Source organism: Crotalus tigris, unplaced genomic scaffold, assembly GCF_016545835.1.
Source record: "Crotalus tigris isolate CLP2741 ecotype Arizona unplaced genomic scaffold, ASM1654583v1 scf7180000018371.15429387391:27106975, whole genome shotgun sequence".
Lineage (NCBI taxonomy): Eukaryota > Metazoa > Chordata > Lepidosauria > Squamata > Viperidae > Crotalus > Crotalus tigris.
The window spans coordinates 25,620,918-25,640,799 of NW_024096970.1; the positions used below are offsets into that span (position 1 = coordinate 25,620,918).

The following is a 19,882-nucleotide window of genomic DNA, read 5'->3' on the forward strand; positions in this document are numbered from 1 at the left end:
ATATAAAAAAGGGGAGGAGAAAGGAAAGGAAAGGAGGAGGAGGAGGAAGAGAAAGAGGAGAAGGAGAAAGAGAAGGAGAAAGAGAAGGAGAAGGAGGGAAGAGAAAGGAAAAGAAAAGGGGATCAGTATATAGAATATTTGAATTTATAAAAGCCAGCTGAAGGATCCTGAAAAAAGATGATTTTAAAAGTTTGGGGCAAGTGGTATATTCATCTCCCAACATACACTAAAGCATCTTAGGGAAACAAATTCAAAGTACTATACAATTCTACTGTAAACACTGTGTGATATACTTTATCAAAACTCATACACTTGGTATATTTGAATTTCATGTGTAATGTCTATTATACTCTTTGTAGGCCTGAAGAAAACCAATCCAATGATGCAACAAGAAGATCCTGAACATAAATATTTGGCATCTACAGAGTTGAGTTAAATTAAGCAAAAACCAAAATCAGCAGCCACATAATACTACACTTTGATTACATTTTAAGGTTACATTTTTAATAACAGCATAATTATGTCCCTACATAAACATGAAACTTTATATTAGAACTTTCAGGTAATACAAAGGCAACCCTATCAATGTATTCCTCTTAAATGAAGAAAATCCTTGCTGCATCAGACTGTTATTTCTCTCTACTTCCATCATGGCACGACAAACTTTCACAAGCAGAATATGACAGCAAAACTCCTTTCAATCCACAGTCCTGGACACTGTCAGTGCTTCACACCTGCCATGGCAATACATCTTGACTGTCCAGACACTTTTACCCCATACTCAAGAGCAGAAGCTTACAGAAACAGCGTGAGTAGATTAATTATTTTGTTGTAAACAAGAAATCTCATATATACAATATGGGTAGATTTTATTGTAAACAAAATATCTCATACATATATTCTGCTCCTGAGTATGGAGTAAAAGTGTCTGAACAGCTAAGATTTATTGCCATGGCAGGTGGGAAATCTGATACAGCACAAATACACACACACACACACACACACACATACACACAATTTGCAAATTGAACACAGAAATCAAGATAGATGCAAATACAGTTACAGATATATAGCACCCAGAGTTTGTTTGTTTGTTTGTTTAAAAGACTTGTATGTAGATCTTATGTACCATGACCAGGGTTGCTCATAAATCAAAACAAAAATACGCAGCACCCTAAATGTAACACACTCCCACATTCAACAGTTCTAGTGTATGTTCAAGCCTATTTAAATCCTAGAATTTCTCCATCCTTTTCAAGTTACTGTCACGGACTTCCGGTGGATCTGCGTGCGCGATGGCGGCTACTTTGTAGCCGTCCTCCTGGGTAAGTGTTTGAATCGCTATGAACAGCAGACATCAGCTGTTCAGCGGTTCAAAATCCCCCTCCCGGGCAAAGGGGGGGGAGAGGGTTGTCTGAATAGTGGTAGAGCCTCTTATGCACCCCCAAGGCTTTTTTGGGGGGGGTGAAAAGAGTGCTCCCACGGAGCTCAGACTGTCTCCGCTTCCCAGCTGCTTTTGTCCCTAGGGACAAAATAAGCCGCTGCAACCACCTCCGCGATTAAAGTGATCTGGTGAGTTTTTTCTCAGAAGCGGACAGAGTTGACTAGAGGATTTAGCTTTTGCTTTCTTTGATTTTATTTGGATTTTAAGTTTAAAGACTTACTTTTACGTTTATATTCCCTTTTTTTATTTTTTATTTTTTGTTGAAAGGGAAAGTAAAATGGCGATCGGTAGGCTTTTCGGTGTTTTTTTTTCCTTTGGGAAGGTAGAATGGCGATCGGCAGGCTTTTTGGTGTTTTTTTTCCCTTTCCTCTTTTTTTTTTTAATGATTGGAATGGAATGTGGACCTGATTATTTATAATGTTTTTTTGATGTTGAGTTTGGATTTTAGAAGCATTATTATTTCTGCTTAACTTCTCTATTTTGTTTTTTGTACTTTTAAAAAATGGAATGGATTTTTTCTATTTAATTATTTTTTTTCTTCTTCCCTTTTTCTTTTTTTAACTCCTTTCTTTTTATTATAATGATCTCCTTTTGAAGGATTTTTTGATTTCTTGGAGTTAATCTCTCTTTTTCTTTTGCTTAATTTTTGTAATTTTTAAGAAGGAGTAAAGATTTTTTTAAAATGGCTCCAAAGCGTCCAGTAATTCCTACAGCTCCTAAGGTGGTTTCTTCTTCGGTGTTATCATCAGCGCAACAACCTAAATTAATAGCTTCACCTTCTTCCTTGGTACAGTCAACAATGGTGAAGGATTTGCAAGATATGATGGGAAATGTTATATCTCAAATTAGGGGAGAAATGAAAGAGATTTTAGAGGAAAATAATAAGATTTTGAGGCAAGAGATAGTTTTGGCTTTAAAAGGAGTTGCCTCTGTTCTTGAAAAGCTGAACTCTCGTGTAGAAGAGGTAACCGAAAAAGTGGAATTGATGGAGGGAAAATTTGAAAGCATGGAAAAAGAGATGGAAAATTTTCAAGATGAGATTCTTATGCTTCAATATAGACAAATGGAATATGCTTTAAGAATTAGAGGCTTGAGAGAGTCTGTGCAAGGAGATTTGAGAGAGATGGTTGCAAAGGACTTTGCTGTGATTTTGAATAGAGAAAAAGAGGAAATACTTAGTGAAATTGAAAAAAACATTTAGAGTTAACTCTGTGGTGGCAGAGCAGAAGAATTTGCCAAGAGATGTGGTAATTTACTTTGGGAAAAGATCCCTGCGCAACGAAATTATACAAGCTTTTTATAAGAAGAGGTTTCAAATTGCTTCACAAGATGTTATAATTTTAAAGGAGATCCCATCTAAAATTTTAAGAAGAAGAAAGAAGTTTGCTTTTTTAGCAGATGAACTTAAAAAGAGAAGAATCTTGTTCAGATGGGATGTTCCGACTGGAATGGTGGTGAGTTACCTGGGGATACGTTATAGACATAATACTGTTTCTAAAGCAAAAGACTTTTATACTTCGGTCCTGGGGGTATGTTCATCACCATCTATTACGTTTAAAGCTTTGGAAGAAAAGAAGGTAGAATTGCAGTCGGAAGAGCTTATACTTATGAAAATTGGGAAATCTCAATTTGAGAGGCCTCAACAAGTTGAGATGGAGGAGCAGAGGATAACTTGTGCAACATATAACTGTAAAGAAAAGGAGCAACAGAAGAAGGTCAAGGAAGCCTCACAAGTATTGGTTTTTGAATCTGCGGGAGAAGTAGGAGTCATAAACTTTTTGGAGCAACCTTTAAGGGTAGAATTGCAGTCTGAAGAGCCTATATTAATGAAAAATGGGAAATCTCAGTTCGAGGGGCCTCAACAAGTTGAGATGAAGGAGCAGAGGACAACCTGTGCAACATATAAACGTAAAGAAAAAGAGCAACAGAAGAAGGAGATTAAGGAAGCCCCACAAGTATTGGTTCCTGCTGTGGGAGAAGCAGGATTTACAAACTTTTTGGAGCTACCTTTAAGGGCAGATTTTAAAGCACTTCTTTCGAGGTTTATGGATAAGAGAGACTGGTAAGGAATGTGTTTACTGTGGATGGAATTGGTTATTGGAGAGAAGATTATGGAGATCGAATGAAAATTCTAGATAAGAAGTTTAAGTTTAAGCACTTAGTTTAAGTATTCAAAAGAGTATTGAGTTTGCGGGAGAAGCAAGATTTACAAACTTTTTGGAGCTACCTTTAAGGGCAGATTTCAAAGTACTTCTTTTGAGGTTTATGGATAAGAGAGACTGATAAGGAATGTGTTTATTGTGGATGGAATTTGTTATTGGTAAAGATTTAAAAATGTATAAGGGAATTTCAATGTTTTAAGTAATGTTTAAATTTGTGTTTTGGAGGGAGTTTATAAAGAATGATGGATAATAATATAAGTATGATATGAAAAGGTTCAGAGTATATTATAATGTGTTTAATGATTGACTTTTTAAAAAAATTATTATTATTATTATTATTTTTAAGAGAAGATAACTTGTTTAATTAAATGTATTTAGATTTGTTTAGGAATTATATGTCTTTCAAGTTTTTTTTGTTAGGAGAGAGATTGAATGAAATTTTTAGATAAGAAGTTTAAGTTTAAGTGCTTAGTTTAAGTATTCAAAAGAGTATTTAGTTTTAATGGTATAATGAATGTTTATATGTTTATTTTTGTGTTTTAGGATAAAGAAAGAGGGAGAGATTAGATTTTATATTGTAGGTATAGATATTTAAAGAAAGTAATGTTTAAATTTGTGTTTTGGAGGAAGTTTATAAACAATGATAGATAATAATATAAGTATGATATTAGAAAATGTTTAGAGTATATTATAACGTGTTTAATGATTGTAATTATTATTTTTTAGAGAAGATAATCTGTTTAATTTAATGTATTTAGATTTGCTTAGGACTTATATGTGTTTTAAGTTTTTTTTTGAAAAATTTTAATTAAGCCTGTACTCAACTCTGGGAAGGTTGGGGGAGGGTATGGGAGGTTTGGGGAGGTGGGGGAGGGTATGGGAGGGTGGGGGGGTCTGGGAAAGGGATTTGTTTTGTAAAATTTAAAAACTTTCAATAAAAAAAAGTTACTGTCACAAAAATTGGCTATTTATTTTTCAGATACTGAATACCCCTGGACATATCTGTGATTATTGTACCACAATTCTTAATGCAGAAATGACATATTAAAATCTGTGCCTTAGAGAATGTTGCTCATAAAAATGTACTTATTAGGGATAAAATGTACAAAGTGCCTACACAGAAAAAGAGTCTTACGGTAAATGCAAATATTATGCATTAAAATATCAACAGGTTTATGTAGTTATAGAGAGGGTTGTATATATGTGAAACTGATACGGGCTGAATATAAACTGATTTGGCCTTCATATCTCAAACTTTTATCTGATTATAGTGTTGTGAGAAAGTGCCCATCATCTCTTTATATTTGTTGAAATTAACTTTGGCTCATGACAAATATGTGACATGCTGAGTTTCTGTTCCACCAATATCACAAATTCAAAGAAGATATTGTGTGCATTTTATCACAAACATCAGCTCTTGGTGAGAATTAGATCTAGGATAATTACCCATTCCATTTTTGGGTTGATGAAATTATTGGCAAAATAAATCAAGTATGTATTAAATCTTCCATTCTTAGAATCTGGTATCACAGTTCTTGAATTTTTCCCATTGCTATTATGTAAGCCAGCTCTGAAAACTTAATAATATGATATTAGAAAATAATACACAAGATTTTTGTAAAACATTGCCACAATGTAACTTCAATATGGCTTTAAATGTTATTGGGTGGGTGATAATTCTCAGGGTAATGTTCTATTTTATAAAGCTGTAAAGTATTATCATTATTTTATTTGATATGTAGATTAAATGTAAATATTTAAAACAAGTTGCATATTTATTTCTTGAATTTATTATTCCTTAAATTCAATGAAACCGTTACTTTTATTTATTGTGGACATGGAACTAAGGTTTTTTTTTTTATAATTTTATGGAGCCACAATAGCATAAAATTTGAAATGTTCCTGTACTCAATATGCGGTGTCATTGTCATCCGATATTTCATTATACTCCGCAAAATATTTAATTGAATGCCTATTTATTAAGTATGCAAGATTCTCCTCATCATATTTCTATCACTTCTTGTAAACCTGTAATCCAGAAACCTGTAATCAAGGAAACATAGTCTATGACCAAGTCCATGAGTCAAGGAATTACATTGTACCTAATAATACTATCTTCAAAATTAATCATTATTTTTAGTGTTTGCCTTTTTACATAGACCATGTGAAAAGCAGCACCTGTATTCCAAGGTTCTTTATTAAGCCAAATCCCCCTCCCAGATTCCTTCCCAGCCCACACATTTTACATCAGCCAATATTATACATTAATATCATGCCTACGGTGACTCCCTGAAAAAATGTAATATGTTACACCTAGTCTCCAAAAAATTCTTATCTTTATGCTAATATCTCCAAGAGGACTGGAAAAAACTCCTGTTTGAAATCCTGATGATCCATTGCCAATTAGTATAAATAGGAATGCAAAACCCATGTCTTTCTAGATTACAAGTCTCAGAACCCACTACATGGAGCAGAGTTCAGCAATGTATGGAATACTGTCTTTGATGTAGACAATACTGAGCAGGACAGATTGATATTCTGATTCCATACAGGTCATCTTCCTCTGTTGTTAAAATAACTCAAACATGGACAGCCTAGTATGCTACAGAATATAAATATAAATTCATTTAGTTTCTTTGTATTGAAAAATTAAGTCATAAGGAATATATTTTAACTTCATGGATAGATAATCATAAATGCAATGTTGCACACCTAATCCTTTGAAGGCAAACATATTAAGGTGTAGGCATTAATTCATAATATAAAATGAAAATTCATGAGTCTTTCTCATGAGAAAATAATATTGTGAGTACCATTAATAAAAAAAAATGAAATTATGTTTACCAGTTAATTGTTCAAGTTTAATATTTTATCTCATTCTGATATTTTGGGGTTTTTTTCTGGAGGATAGACCCTACTTAAAGTCTTTTTCTTCTGACAAGACAAGCCACTCTATCCCTAAATACTGTTCATACATTGGCTACTATTCTCTGTTAGCTATTCATTCATTCTCATGATACCTCTTCCTTCAGGTTCACCATTGCTTGCAAGTCCTGATTCTCCTCCTTTCTTCCTGCAAGAGGTTGGAAAGGGTCTTCTTTCCCCTTCTCTTCTGGTGCTACATGTACGACTGGGGAGATGTTCCAGAGGGTAGGGGGCATGGAAGAGAAGGGGTACTTCTTCCATCCCACAAAATGATATTTAATTGAGGGAACCTGGCATACACTCACTCTACCTGAATGAACAGAGAATGTGGAAATTATTGGAGACAGGCAGTCATGCAAAGGATCGGTCTCATTGAAGGGCTTGATATATGAGGACCAGCACCTTCAGTTGTACCTGGAAGCTAATTGGTAGCTTAAATAGCAGTGATGACAGATGGGCATAACAAGAAGTCCTTGTTACTGCTCACATTGCTGTGTTTTGGACCAGGTAGCAGCTGCCTTAAATAAAATATACAAGGAAAAATATGTTTTCATAGAAGTTGTTCTTAGCATTCTCCCAGGGAACAAGGCCAATTAAACAGCAATATGGAGCCTCCATTCAAACGTGCATACACATCACTCGTTAGAGTCTGCTCATCTACTGGTCTGTTTTTTATCAAACCACTCCCACCTGAAGCTGAGCTCTCTGCTATTGGATCCTTATCACATGACTCTGCTTAGGCTTGCATGGCTAAACCTCAGAGTCTGAGAGTCAGTGGATGCAGGCAAGTAATCCCCGGGGAGATTGCTACTCTGTTTCAGCTAGAGTGGCTTCACTGGAATTACTTACTCCGACATTATTGCCCTCAGATACCCCAGCCTCCACTTCCTTCCCCTCCTCTACATCTAAAAATAAGCCAACAGGGCCATGACAATCATGACATCTGCCTTTATATGTGATTGGGAATCAGATGGCATATACATTTGTTTAATAATTATTATCATTCTCATAATTGTTCACAAAAAATAATCTGAGGATTGCCTGGATAGATGTTAATGAAAGAAGCTTCAATTTCTATCAGCGGTGTAGATATTAATTTTCCAGATTTATACAAATAAATTGTTTTAACATTAATGAATTGTAAACTTTGCTTGAAAGTCAGTTTCATGTAGTAGTCATTATCTCTCAGCCCTAGAATGAAAAAGCTCTCTCTCTCTCTTTCTCTCTCCCTCCCTCCCTCCCTCCCTCCCTCCCTCTCTCTTTCTCTTTCTCTTGCTTTCTTAATTTTTTGCATCATCCCATCACACTTTTCCTACAGATTTCTCATGCTATGCAATTCTACCTAAAATTGCTTTGAATATATTAAAACATACTTCTCAAATTCCAAAGTATTCAAGGATAGAATGAGTTTCCTTTCTAGGATTAAATCCTAAAATCAGACTCAAGTCCATATTGATGGACTGTAGTTGTTCATCATAGTATCTCATGGATGAGCAGAAATTATCACTGAACTAATTTGCATCACATCTCCAATCAGTATTTCTGGCAGAGTGCCTACTCCACAACCTGATAAGACCAGCTGGAACAAATTCATTTATGTTCTTTTTAGTAGAGAATTATCAACTAATATGACTTTTCTATTTTTCTTCTTGCATCCTCTCTAATCTTTAGGAATTTATCTTCTTGGCTCTGCTGCTCAGCAGTTTTGCTTTTTATTCCCCAAATAAAGTCTGAAAATGGTTCATTCATTCCAGCATCGCAGAATTTAAAAATAACTTGAAAATTTTAGTTCAACCCAGACATCTATATTCAGAAATAAGCCTCATTATAAATGGCATATGGACAAAACATGTGAAAGGATGCTTTGCTGTATGTATGTGTGTACATTTGTGTACCCAAATCTATGAGTATGTATAAAATATATGCATATATTTGTGTCTACAGTGGAACTAGAACTTACAATTTCCTTGTTTCTGGCCTGATATTTTAACCACTACACCAAACTGAGTCATATTGATCTATAATTTATTATTATTAAAATATAATTTGTGAAATAACCTTCCACCATGAATAATTAGTTTGGTCAATATATAAAGCATGTCTGTCTAAGTGAACTAGATTAACATCCTTTTTATCTATTTACAGCTGTATTCTCTTTTAGTTTTCTTTTGATTTGATTGTATTCAGAAACACTCCCACTTTCTGAGTGAACTAACAAATTACCACTTTGATATATAATGCTAAAAATGTTGACGATGCACCTCCACATAGTTCTGAATGTGTGCATATGGTTACTGAATTAAAAAATAATCACCAAAAGTCATATGGCAATATGATCTTATATTTTTTTGGAACTGTACATTATTGTAGCATGTGGCTTTTATTAACTATGTACAAACTAATAATGAAACATGCATCACCTTTCAAACTCTGCTTAGGGTTTTGTTTTGTTTTTTTTTGGTTTTTTTTTTGCAGTTATAATATGAAGCAGTGCAATCAGCACAAGCATCATAATGATGTCTTGGTGCACCATGTTAAACTGTCATCATTAGTAATCAGCAATTTTTTGAATAAAAATACTATTAAGAGCAGTCCATGAATGGGGTTACATGGTGAAATTATTGCTAATCTAATCTATTCTAATCTAATATAATCTAATCTGGCCATTATGGTTCTTTTGTGTTATCCTCCAAGACAGAGAAGATTCTGACCTCAGAATGAAACCTGATTTCCCATCTCTTTGTTGGTTTCCAGAACTGGCTGTTTCTAAGGATATAAAATCCTAGTTTAAACACTACAGCACACCAGAGAGAGACCCAGCACATAATTCAAGGTAAGCAATGTTATGCAAACCAAAGAAAAACAGTAAGAAGTAGTACATCAAATTAAAGGCACAAGCTAAAAAAAAGAAAAAGAAATCTGAATTTAGTTCATGCCAGCAGCATTTACTGTATCTCTCCATATGTTTCTATCCTTGCAAAGCCTTCTTGCTTCTACTATATTAATGCACTACTTCATACATCATGTTTTGTTCTTTTAAGCTTCTTATTCAGCACTTATTCATTCTTGATCTGATCTCTTCTTTTACCAGGCACATGTCTTAAGCTATCCATTCCCATTACATCCAATTTATCTTTATGATTCTGCTAACATATTCACCTCTCACTTTCATACATCCAAATGGGCAGAAACATGTTCTTATACATTGCCATTTTAGCTTTTGGTCACAAATATTCATTTATCACAACAGACTACATATTACCCGTTATCTTTCTACTGGCATTTATACATCTCAAATTTCTCCATCTTTTCCCCAGTCTTAGTGAACATTTTACTAAGATTCATAAATTCATCTACCAACTCTAATTTCTTACCTTGCAATCATTCATTCTATTTTATTTGGTTTTTGATACACAAATGTTCAGATTCATGATCCTTATTGCATCATACAATCTAATTAACATTTACTGTAAATTAATTTGATCTTAGCCAATAACAGATCATCTGCATATAAAAATGCAGATATATTACTACATATGTAACGTATTGCTGTTATTACAAACATTTCTTATACATTTATCAATAAATACATTAAAGACCAAGGATATCTCATTTTATTGTCTGCTCACTGTTGAATCATTCACTGAGCTTTCCATTTATTCTCATGCCAGGTTTATTCCCATCATATATCAATCTTACTGCATCAGCAATCTTCCTTTGATTTCAGATATGTGCAAAACAATCTATTATTCAAGCCTACTCACTTTATCATAAATTTGTCTAAATCAACATACATTACATTTTCTTTCTTTTATTCATTCATTCATTTCATCATGACTTTCTGAAGAGGAAAAATCTTGTTTGTATAGTCCTGTTTATATAACAACACGTTGTACTTCCCAAAGTTGGCTCTCTGCTACCTGTTCTATACTTTCAAATAACTACTGAAGCATATTGAAGAAACTAATATCCCTAAAGTTTTTACATTCAATTCTTAGTACTTTTTCCCTTTGTGTAGGGAAATAATAATAGCATTTTTAAATTTTTAGGCATAGATGGGATTTTCATATACATGTTAAAACAAGTTGCACAGCCATTCCATGAAAATGTACTTTTACGCACATCAAACTACTGTGAGTAAAAGATACGTGCATATACTGACAATGAAAGTATAATTCAATAATAATAACAATAACAACAACAACAATAATAATTGCTTCTGCAAGAAGTTCACACAGACTGACTATAAACAATGGCATGACAAAATAGCAACAATGGTGCATTGGAGTATCTGCAAGAAATACTATTTGCCAGCAAACAAGAACAGGTGGGACTACTAAATAGACAAAGTAATAGAAAATGAAGAAGTTAAAATGATCTGGGCCTCTAGATTTGAAACAGACAAGCAGCTGCCACATAACATCTTAGACTTAATAATTGTCGATAAGAAAGATAAAAAAAGTCTGGATAGTGGGTGTGGCAGTACCTGGAGACAGCTGAATAGAGGATAAAGAACTGGAGAAAATCACAAAATAAAAATATCTGCAAATAGAAGTAGAACTACCATTGCAATAGAAAGCAAAGATAGTAACAATAGTAAAAAGGGCTCTTAGGTGCAACCCCAAAACTTTTGGAGTATCACTTGAATACCATCAACATTGACAAAATCACCATCACTCAATTACAAAAAACAGCTTTATTTGGAACAACTTGCATCATGCGACAATAGATGTCCATGTTGGAAGTAAATAACTTTGTTACATGGGTAGTTTTAACCATAAGTTACTCATATCGGATTTATTTCCAACATGGATATTATAAATGTTTTCGGGTGCATTTAAAATGTGCAAGTGAGGTTGCAACTGACAAAAAGGAGCAAATGACTTCTAGAATACACACACACACACTACATCACGGGCACTAATATATTAAAATGATATCATATACATACCTTGCCATATGTATACATTCATACACATACATTTGAAAGAGGAGGAGGGCAACAACTCTGTTAAAAAGCAGGTCACTGTCCAATACAGTACAGTACTGCAATATAAATGTAAAGAACCTCAGCAGGCCTAAAATAAACGAACTGTACATGGGAGATATTAAGTCTGTCCTATGACACAAATATATATTTTCTATTTTCCATTATATTATATCCATTTTATTTGGAGGCAGCAGAGCTGAATTTAAAAGCCACATTTTGCTACATATATTAGGAGGTCCTGATTATGTAGTGAGTTCTATTTTGTCTATAATTAATCCCATTTTGCTTCAAAGCTATTGGCCCAGAGGTCACCAGCACTGCATTGCAACTAGAAGCAGTGATTATTACAATTAATTACCAGATTATATCAGGTAATCTTTGACATGCCTGAATTGTAAATTTTGCAGGGACATCAGATTGACCATAGCTGGAAAAAAAAAGTCTGTGAAAGATAGATATTTAGGTTGATGCTGGGGAAAATGCTAGATTTCATTTAATTTTGTACTCATTTTTTTGTACAAATGGCAGAACAAATAAAATACAAGCATAAAAATACAAATCAATGTATTCCAGGATGAAACCTTTAAACAAACTTGGTCAGCTGTAATTAGTTTGCCCAGTCAGTGATCAAATAAGTTTGGGAAATGAGTTGCAGCAGACTGATGTTCTACAGTACACACACACAAACACACACAAACAGAGTGAGAGTGAGAGTGAGTGTGTGTGTGTGTGTGTGTGTGTGTGTGTGTGTGTGAGAGAGAGAGAGAGAGAGAGAGAGAGAGAATGATGGATTCCCTGTCTTTTGGCTTAGTAAGAAAAATCTTTCTGGTTAACATAGAAGTGAGGAAGAGAAGATCATGTTTTTTAAAAAAGAAGATACAGATCACTGAGAATAAAACAACAAAAAGAATAGCTCCCTACCCATTACTTCCCACTGTGTGAACTTTTGACATATCCGCAAATTCTTCCTTTCGATTGCTGCTGCTGTTGTACTGCTCACTGTATAGCTTTAAGGACATCTGCTCAACAGCATCTCTTTGTGCTTCCAGAAAGCATAGCTGAACCTCTGCCTAGAAAAAGGAAACAATAAGGAAAGAAACCTTGTTTTAATTCATAACAAATGCTGATATAAAGTTGCTGGTTTTCGATTAAATGAATAACTCAGCCAGAGTTCATTCACAGTGATATTAAGCATGATTGTAATAATTATTGTATTGATTTTTAATGACACTGTTTTTATAAAAGTATTGGGGTGGGGGAGATTATGAACCTTGCCTCCTTCCATTAATTTTTAGAGGAATTTTTCTTTCTTGATTAACTGTCTTAGCTATAATTACAAATCAATGTTTTTTCTAGGACCAGTGGTATTATCAAACATCTCTGCTACACAAACCACAGGAAAAAGAGAAATAATTTGGAAATCCAAAAAGTTTACAAAACAGCAAGCATTATCTCTAAATATTTTGCTGTATACTTTGTCCAAGCAGTAAGTTAAGAATGCATAGCTACTTGCTCATATTGCAGCTTTGTCCTTTCTGTGTCAGTTCTAACAACAAAAGAAACAAATTAGGGCCTTCTTGTCAACAAAAAGCACTTTCCACCTGAACTCAGCAACCCTGTATGCAGTGGTGGGATTCAGCCAGTTTGCACCAGTTCGGCAGAACCGGTAGCTAATTTTTTTCTGTTTCTGTTTTATTTTTGAATTCTAATGTCAGTCTGTCCATTTCCGCACAGGATAGAATTTTGTTTAGTATTTTTTCTTCATGGGGGGTTTCTTTTCTTTTCCAATTTTGAGCATATGTTAATCTTGCTGTGGTTAAAATGTGCAGAATTAAATATAAAGCTCCTTTGCTGAATTTATCCATAGTGATCCCTAATAAAAAGAGTTCTGATTTTACTTCAATTTTTAATGATAGTATCTCTTCTAACCAATTCTTTATCAAGTGCCAAAATTGAAAACAATCTCTGCATATATTTTTATGCATTTATTTGTATCCTGTCTTTATTATTTTTACAAATAACTCAAGATGGTAAACATATCCAACATACTTCCTCCTCTGATTTTCCCCACTGGCCTTAACCATAGACCAAATCTCTCTCTCTCTCTCTCTCTCTCTCTCTCTCTGTCTGTGTGTGTGTGTGTGTGTAGAGACAGAGAGAGAGATGGACAATAATTCCATGAAAGCTATTGTTGATGTATATTATAATATGTTATATTATTTTGTTATTGACAATCAAATTGGAAACACATGTGTATGTGCCTATGTGAAAATTTCTTCCTAACCCTATTGGCTTTTTTTTTTTTTTTTTTGAGGTTTAGGAAATGAATTTTTCTGGTGATGCTGAGAAAGTTATGTTTATCTTGAAGCAATATATGTAGTTTATCATTATATAATTTTGTTAACACCTATGTTATTTCCATTACAGTCATATAAATGCCAGCACATGGATTATAGAATTACTTGTGTTGAATTTCCAAGAATTATTCATTTATCCAGGGGATCACTTAGTAGCTTCGTATACCAATCTTGCTTTTCTATTGTTTGTTTTATTAATAAGGTAATACAACAGCAAAGATGTCTCATTGGACCAATCAGCTTTCTAAAGACTACTCAGCAACCTCAACTTTAAACAAAATGAAATACATTTATCAGGGTGTTTTCTTTTAGACAATTTTCTGATCAAACTAATATAGAATTCTCTTTGGCTTTAGAATGTAGCTACATTATGTATTGCAGCTGTGCTGATGAGTTGGATTCTGGAGCTTAGCACAGGAGATGATATGGAGATACATTTGGCTGTTTGCCATGTTTATCCCTGGGTAGCTGGAAAAGTACAGAGGCAAGGTTGAGTTCAAGAGCACTTGGGGGCCAATATGGCATTGTTTTCATACAACATGCTCCGCTAAAATCCTAACATGCTGATTATAATTGCAATGAGCTTCATAAAGAAGTATCAATTTGCAACTTAATTTGGTCTACCCATATAAAGTATCTATTTATTAAGAAGGAAGCTTTCTTTATGTAGTTCAGAAGTTTTCTACAATTAGGTGTCTCACTCTCTGCAAAGAACATTAGAAGGGGCAGGGTTTCCGTAGCTAGTTTTTTAAAATTATTATTATAATTTGTAGTCATCCATGTTCAGACTGGGTTTGGCATTTTTGTCTACCTATCGAGTCCTTTCTAAGGACCTGCGATAGGCAGATGTAGAACATTTTTTTCACCAGATATCCAGGAACTCCAATATCTAGTGTGGATCTTGTTAACCCGGGTAATGTCTGAACAGGTATGGCTTTCTGAAATTTATCTCTCACCATAATTTTTAATGGGAGAGACACCCTTTGTCTGACTCCTCCGATAAGACCTATCCAGAACCTCTGGTATAGCTCTCATCTTCCTCAGAGCACACAACCTCCCACAATCATGTCATTAGGTAGTGCCTCGTTGTTTCTGTTATTATTATGCATATGATGAAAACATGACAGAAGAGAAGTAAACACATGCACACAATTCACATAATTATACCCAAAATGGCTATGGGGTATAATGTTATATTTTTCTAGGCAGCCAAATACTGAATACATCCAAGCAAAGCATTGGCTACAGCCACTTTTCAGGGTTTTTTTCTGAACAAACCTATGGAGCTTGTGACTCAAAGATGTCAGTAGGTCTTTTTTTGTTGTTCAAAATTGCCTGTTGTTGTTATCCAGGAGCACTTTCCAATAAAATGTCCACAATAGTAGTTATGTACAGTGCAGAGAGCAACCAAGAATGGTATCTGGTTCTCCATAAATTATTAGTTCTGTCCAAGGTCATTACAGGCCTAATCTTTTCTGGTTTCTTTCCCAATTTTGAAGTATGATTTAAGTAGATGTGATTTTATCCTCCCAGTGCCCTAGGGCTAGACCATATTTACTAAGTTGCAGGAACATTAGACAGGAAAGAATGACCAGGGTTTTGGAAAATGAACTATTTAAAATCAGTGTTTTAAAACTGAGCCAAAGCAGTGCTTTTTTTCTAAAAAAAAAAAAAAAAAAGGTACCGGAACTCACACCTGTCATACAACCCGCCTTGCCTACCCTACAAAGTTTCATCCAAAAAAGGTGCCGGAACTCCGTTCTGGGCGTTCTATGAGAAAAAAAGCCCCGAGCCAAAGTATAGTGAAATTTGTAGCCAAGATCTCCCTATGATGAGAAATATTTATGCCACCTTTCACTGTAGTAGATTCTTCTAAAGGAAGTGACAGATAGTCACTAGGAATTACAATACTCTTTCCAAAATACAGTGCAGCTCATTGTCAGAGTTCAAGCAACAAGAAACGAGATTTCAATCACTGATCTTTTCCATAAAACCAATGAGCTATTAAAGCAATTTTCCAAAGCACCAAAAGGCAAGACAAGAAACAATGGCTGGAAATTAACCGAGGAGAGAAGCAACCTAGAATGAAGGAGAAATTTCCTAACGGTGAGAGCAATCAACCAAAGGAATACCTTGCCTTCAGAAGTCGTGGGTACTCCTCCGACACTGGAAGTTTTTAAGAACAGATTGGACAACACTTTGTCTGAAATAGTATAAGGTCTTCTGCTGGAGCAAGGGGTTGGACTAAAAGACCTCCAAGGTTCCGTCCAGCTCTATTATTCTGTGTTCTATGTTCAATTAACTAAATAGTCAAGGCTTAGGATGACAGACAAGTTAATAATGACTAGATGGTATGAAAAAACAAAGGATTCTTCTCCCCCAATCACTCCATTTTCCCCAATATTTTGGAAGTGGACTGTTGGAATTATTAATAGTGATTTGAGCAGAAGGGCCATTCTGATCTGACTGCAAACACTGCACCCAGTATTTCCATTGTTTCAATGGGGTTTCACATGAGTAACAAAGCTGTTGTGGCAAAATCAATTAAAACGCCACAGAAATCTGGAAGCATAGATTGCAATCAGACAGAAAGAATTTGAATTGGATCAGTTAAATCAGTTTGTTTCAGTTAAATAACAAAGTATTCTAAATTACCCCAACTCATCTCAGAATTCCTACAAACTCCACTTAAGAACAGGCTTCATCTGGATCCAAGGCTCAGATGTGAAATTGCCTCAGCTGTATGTATCTTTTCCTGGCCTTCAATAGGGAAACATACAAAACATGGTTTTCTTTAGCTTTTTTAAATGTTCCATCCTTTTTTAAAAAGAGAAACTGGGAAAACAATGTTAGTCAGAAAGTGACTAACATTATGTATAAAGTACGATTTCCAATTATTCAACTTACTTCAATCAATACATTGAGTTTTTAATGTTATATAAAACAAGTTATACTTTAGATTTCACATATATATGTACCATATCATACCATGATAAGAAAAATGACAAAGTACAGGATATATATACAATATTTTTTTTCTTTTCTAATTCTAGTTTAAAACCACTAGTTAGTTCCTCTGCTTTTTCTGCTTCCTAGATGTAATACTGTGAGGATACAAAGCCGGACATTCTTTGTAATGGTCTTCATATTATAGAATATTATACCTACGGTCCTATTTGGATATTTTTTCATTGCCAAGAAAAAAGGTCCTGGTTTTTTTAAGGCTTTCTCTGTAGTTCAACAATGACTTGTGATTTTTATATTGCTTATCTATCTATATTTTATTGACTGTTTTAATGAATTGATATTTTATTGATTGTAGTTTATGAATTTTAAATACTGGTAGAGCCTAAGCATTATTTTTCTGGATTCAGTACAATCTTGTAACAAGGATTCTCTCCTAAATACATACCATAATCTAATCCCATTCATGCAAACTCATGAATCTTAAAGGATTTTTTTTTACTTCTGAAACTATCATATTTTTCTCATGTTTTTACATTATACCACAGTTTATCTAGGGATTTTTATCATACTCCAAAATACTCATGTTCTTTTTTAAAAAAAATCCCATTCTACAGAAAGTCATGGTAACCTTGACCACATTGGCTCCCAGATTTGTAAAATCTTTGCTTCCCCGCATTCAAGCCAGGCCCTAGGTACAAATTGCTTTTAAATTAATGAAGGAGAATATTATAGCTCAGGGTTGAAACAAGGGATCCTTGATGCTCTCTGCATTTGGTTGTTTTCTTGCAGATGTTTCATTAGCCAACCTAGGTAACATTATCATGATATTCATGGGTAATGAAACATCTGCAAGAAAACAACCAAGTGCAGAGAGCACCAAGGACCCCTGCTTTTAAATTGTTTTTTTGGATATACTGCCACAGTGTCAGCTGCAGTCACGTGAAATCCTTGTTTAAAGAGTTGCATGGTCTTCGCTTAACAATGCAACCTGGACTGCTGGAATTACCGTCACTAAGCAGCGTAGTTGTTTGACTTTTGATCGCTTTGCTTGACAACAGAGTTTCCAGTCCCAATTAGTGTAATTAAGCAAAGAGTTTGTTTGTCATCCACATCATCAACCACTTTTTCAATACTATATGTAATGTTTTACCCAACTACTGCAAATGTTTCAGTGTGCATTAATCTAAGCAGAAATGAGGTTCAAAGAGCTCTTTCTGGTTTTTATATGAAGTTATCTATTGCATGGCCACTGTAGTTAAGACTCTTTTCCCATGCCAACAGCTCATGTTCTACTGATATCATTGCAATTTCAGGGAGGTTCTGAAAACATCAAGTAAGTATTGATTATTTAAATTTTTAAAAAAACTTCTGTATCTTCAGAGACTACTGCAACCCTCAAAAGTCAAGAAAAAAAAATAAAAAGTACGAATATTTTAAGGATATTTTAAAGATGTTATAGATTACTCAGCTAATTTTACATCTTGTCTGCTAATTATACTTGTAAATCACTTTAGTGAGAAATAAGATTCAGTGTTTGAGGGAAATCAATTAGTTCATCTGTTTGGAGATGATTTGGAAAGCAATCAAAGTTGAAATAAACTTGATTTCCAATGGGACGTCATTCCAGAGGACCAGTGCTGCCACTGAAAATCAATTCTTCCAAGCCAGAGTCCTCCTCACCTCCCTAAAGTGGACATCTGCTAGCTGCTTCTCATGGGTTAGATTGAACTGGCCAGGCCAATTCCAATGCAAGAATGAGGTCCTGCAGGTAATTTGGTGCCAAGTCATTTAGGTTTTCTACATTAGCACTAGCAGTGCCCATACCTCAGATGTCAGCTTCTTAAAAGGCAGCCCCATGTTGTAGCAGTCTAAATGTGTGATGACAAGAACATGGATCACTGTAGCAAGATCTTCTTGCTCCAGGTAGAGCCACAGTTGAACTGCAAAGAAAGCCACGCTGTTCTAATAGGCTAGGGTTTGGGATTAAACCATTTTATTAAGAATGGCCAACCTGGAAGATCTTCAAATGATGGATCTCCTTTTTCAGGGACAGTGTTATCCCACAAAGGATACCACTGGAGCAAAGAACCTTGATGGTGATGCCAGAGAATTTCAGATTTATCTGGCATGATAACCAGAAGGAACCCTTGAAGATGAGAAATGTACCACTGCCTCTTCAAGACTTCTGGCAGCATCCCCTCCTACAATATGTTAACAGCCTTATAAATCCTCCAGCTGCAATGACCAATTTGTTGACTGGTGTTTATTGCCATGGTCATATCACACCTCTTCCACGAGCTCTGAATTAGGTGGCAACAAATTTCTAGGTGCAATCCAAAGTGCTAGGTTTGGCTACACAACTTGATGTCAGCATACTTTCAAGACTGTTTCCAAAAGTAGAAATTTAAAACAAATAGATACCAGTCTTTTAAATATCCTTAATGGGTTTTTAATGAATAAATGTACAGTAATATAAGGAATGTATGCATCTTTTAATCAGACAACACAGTAAGAAATCATATTTCCCAGATACAATCCTTCATAATTAATGCTATCAATATGTGATAGATTACTATATATGTGGTTGAATGTGACAGACAGACAGATAGATGCTTACATTTACCAGTCCCAGAATGTCACTGATGCTGAATGACATCATTCTTTCCATATTATTTTGCCAACACTTGAGAGAATTATTTTGAAATGTGTTTATTTGTTTGCTGTGTTTTATACTGCTTTGCTACCGGTGTTCAAGAAAGCTAGCAGATATTGTAACTAAATAAACATCTCTTTCCAAAACAATGGCTTCTCTCAGATGAAACATTTCTGATCCTCCCGAACAAGCTTTGTCTTTTTATGATTTGAATTTGGGAAGTTGGTTTATTATTTATTATTTATTCATTTCTAACATTTCTATCACAATTTGCTACAGTAAGAATATTCAGTGTGATAGAGTGCAAATCCATTGCTCTGCTACATTTACTGTGCAGCTGTGATCAAATCATTGTCTCCCAAAGATCTGTGGTAAGAATTTCTT

The 19,882-nt window shown here is 34.6% G+C and overlaps 1 protein-coding gene across 7 annotated transcripts in view; it reads right to left on the reverse strand.

The window, feature by feature from the left end:
• Window positions 1-19,882, reverse strand: part of AKAP6 (A-kinase anchoring protein 6) — a 288,472-nt gene that overhangs the window by 102,160 nt on the left and 166,430 nt on the right. For all 7 annotated transcript variants that reach the window (XM_039351877.1, XM_039351874.1, XM_039351875.1 and 4 more), the window contains one exon: window positions 12,443-12,591. In XM_039351877.1, the coding sequence (XP_039207811.1) occupies window positions 12,443-12,591 (149 nt within the window). The remainder of the gene's footprint in view (window positions 1-12,442; window positions 12,592-19,882) is intronic.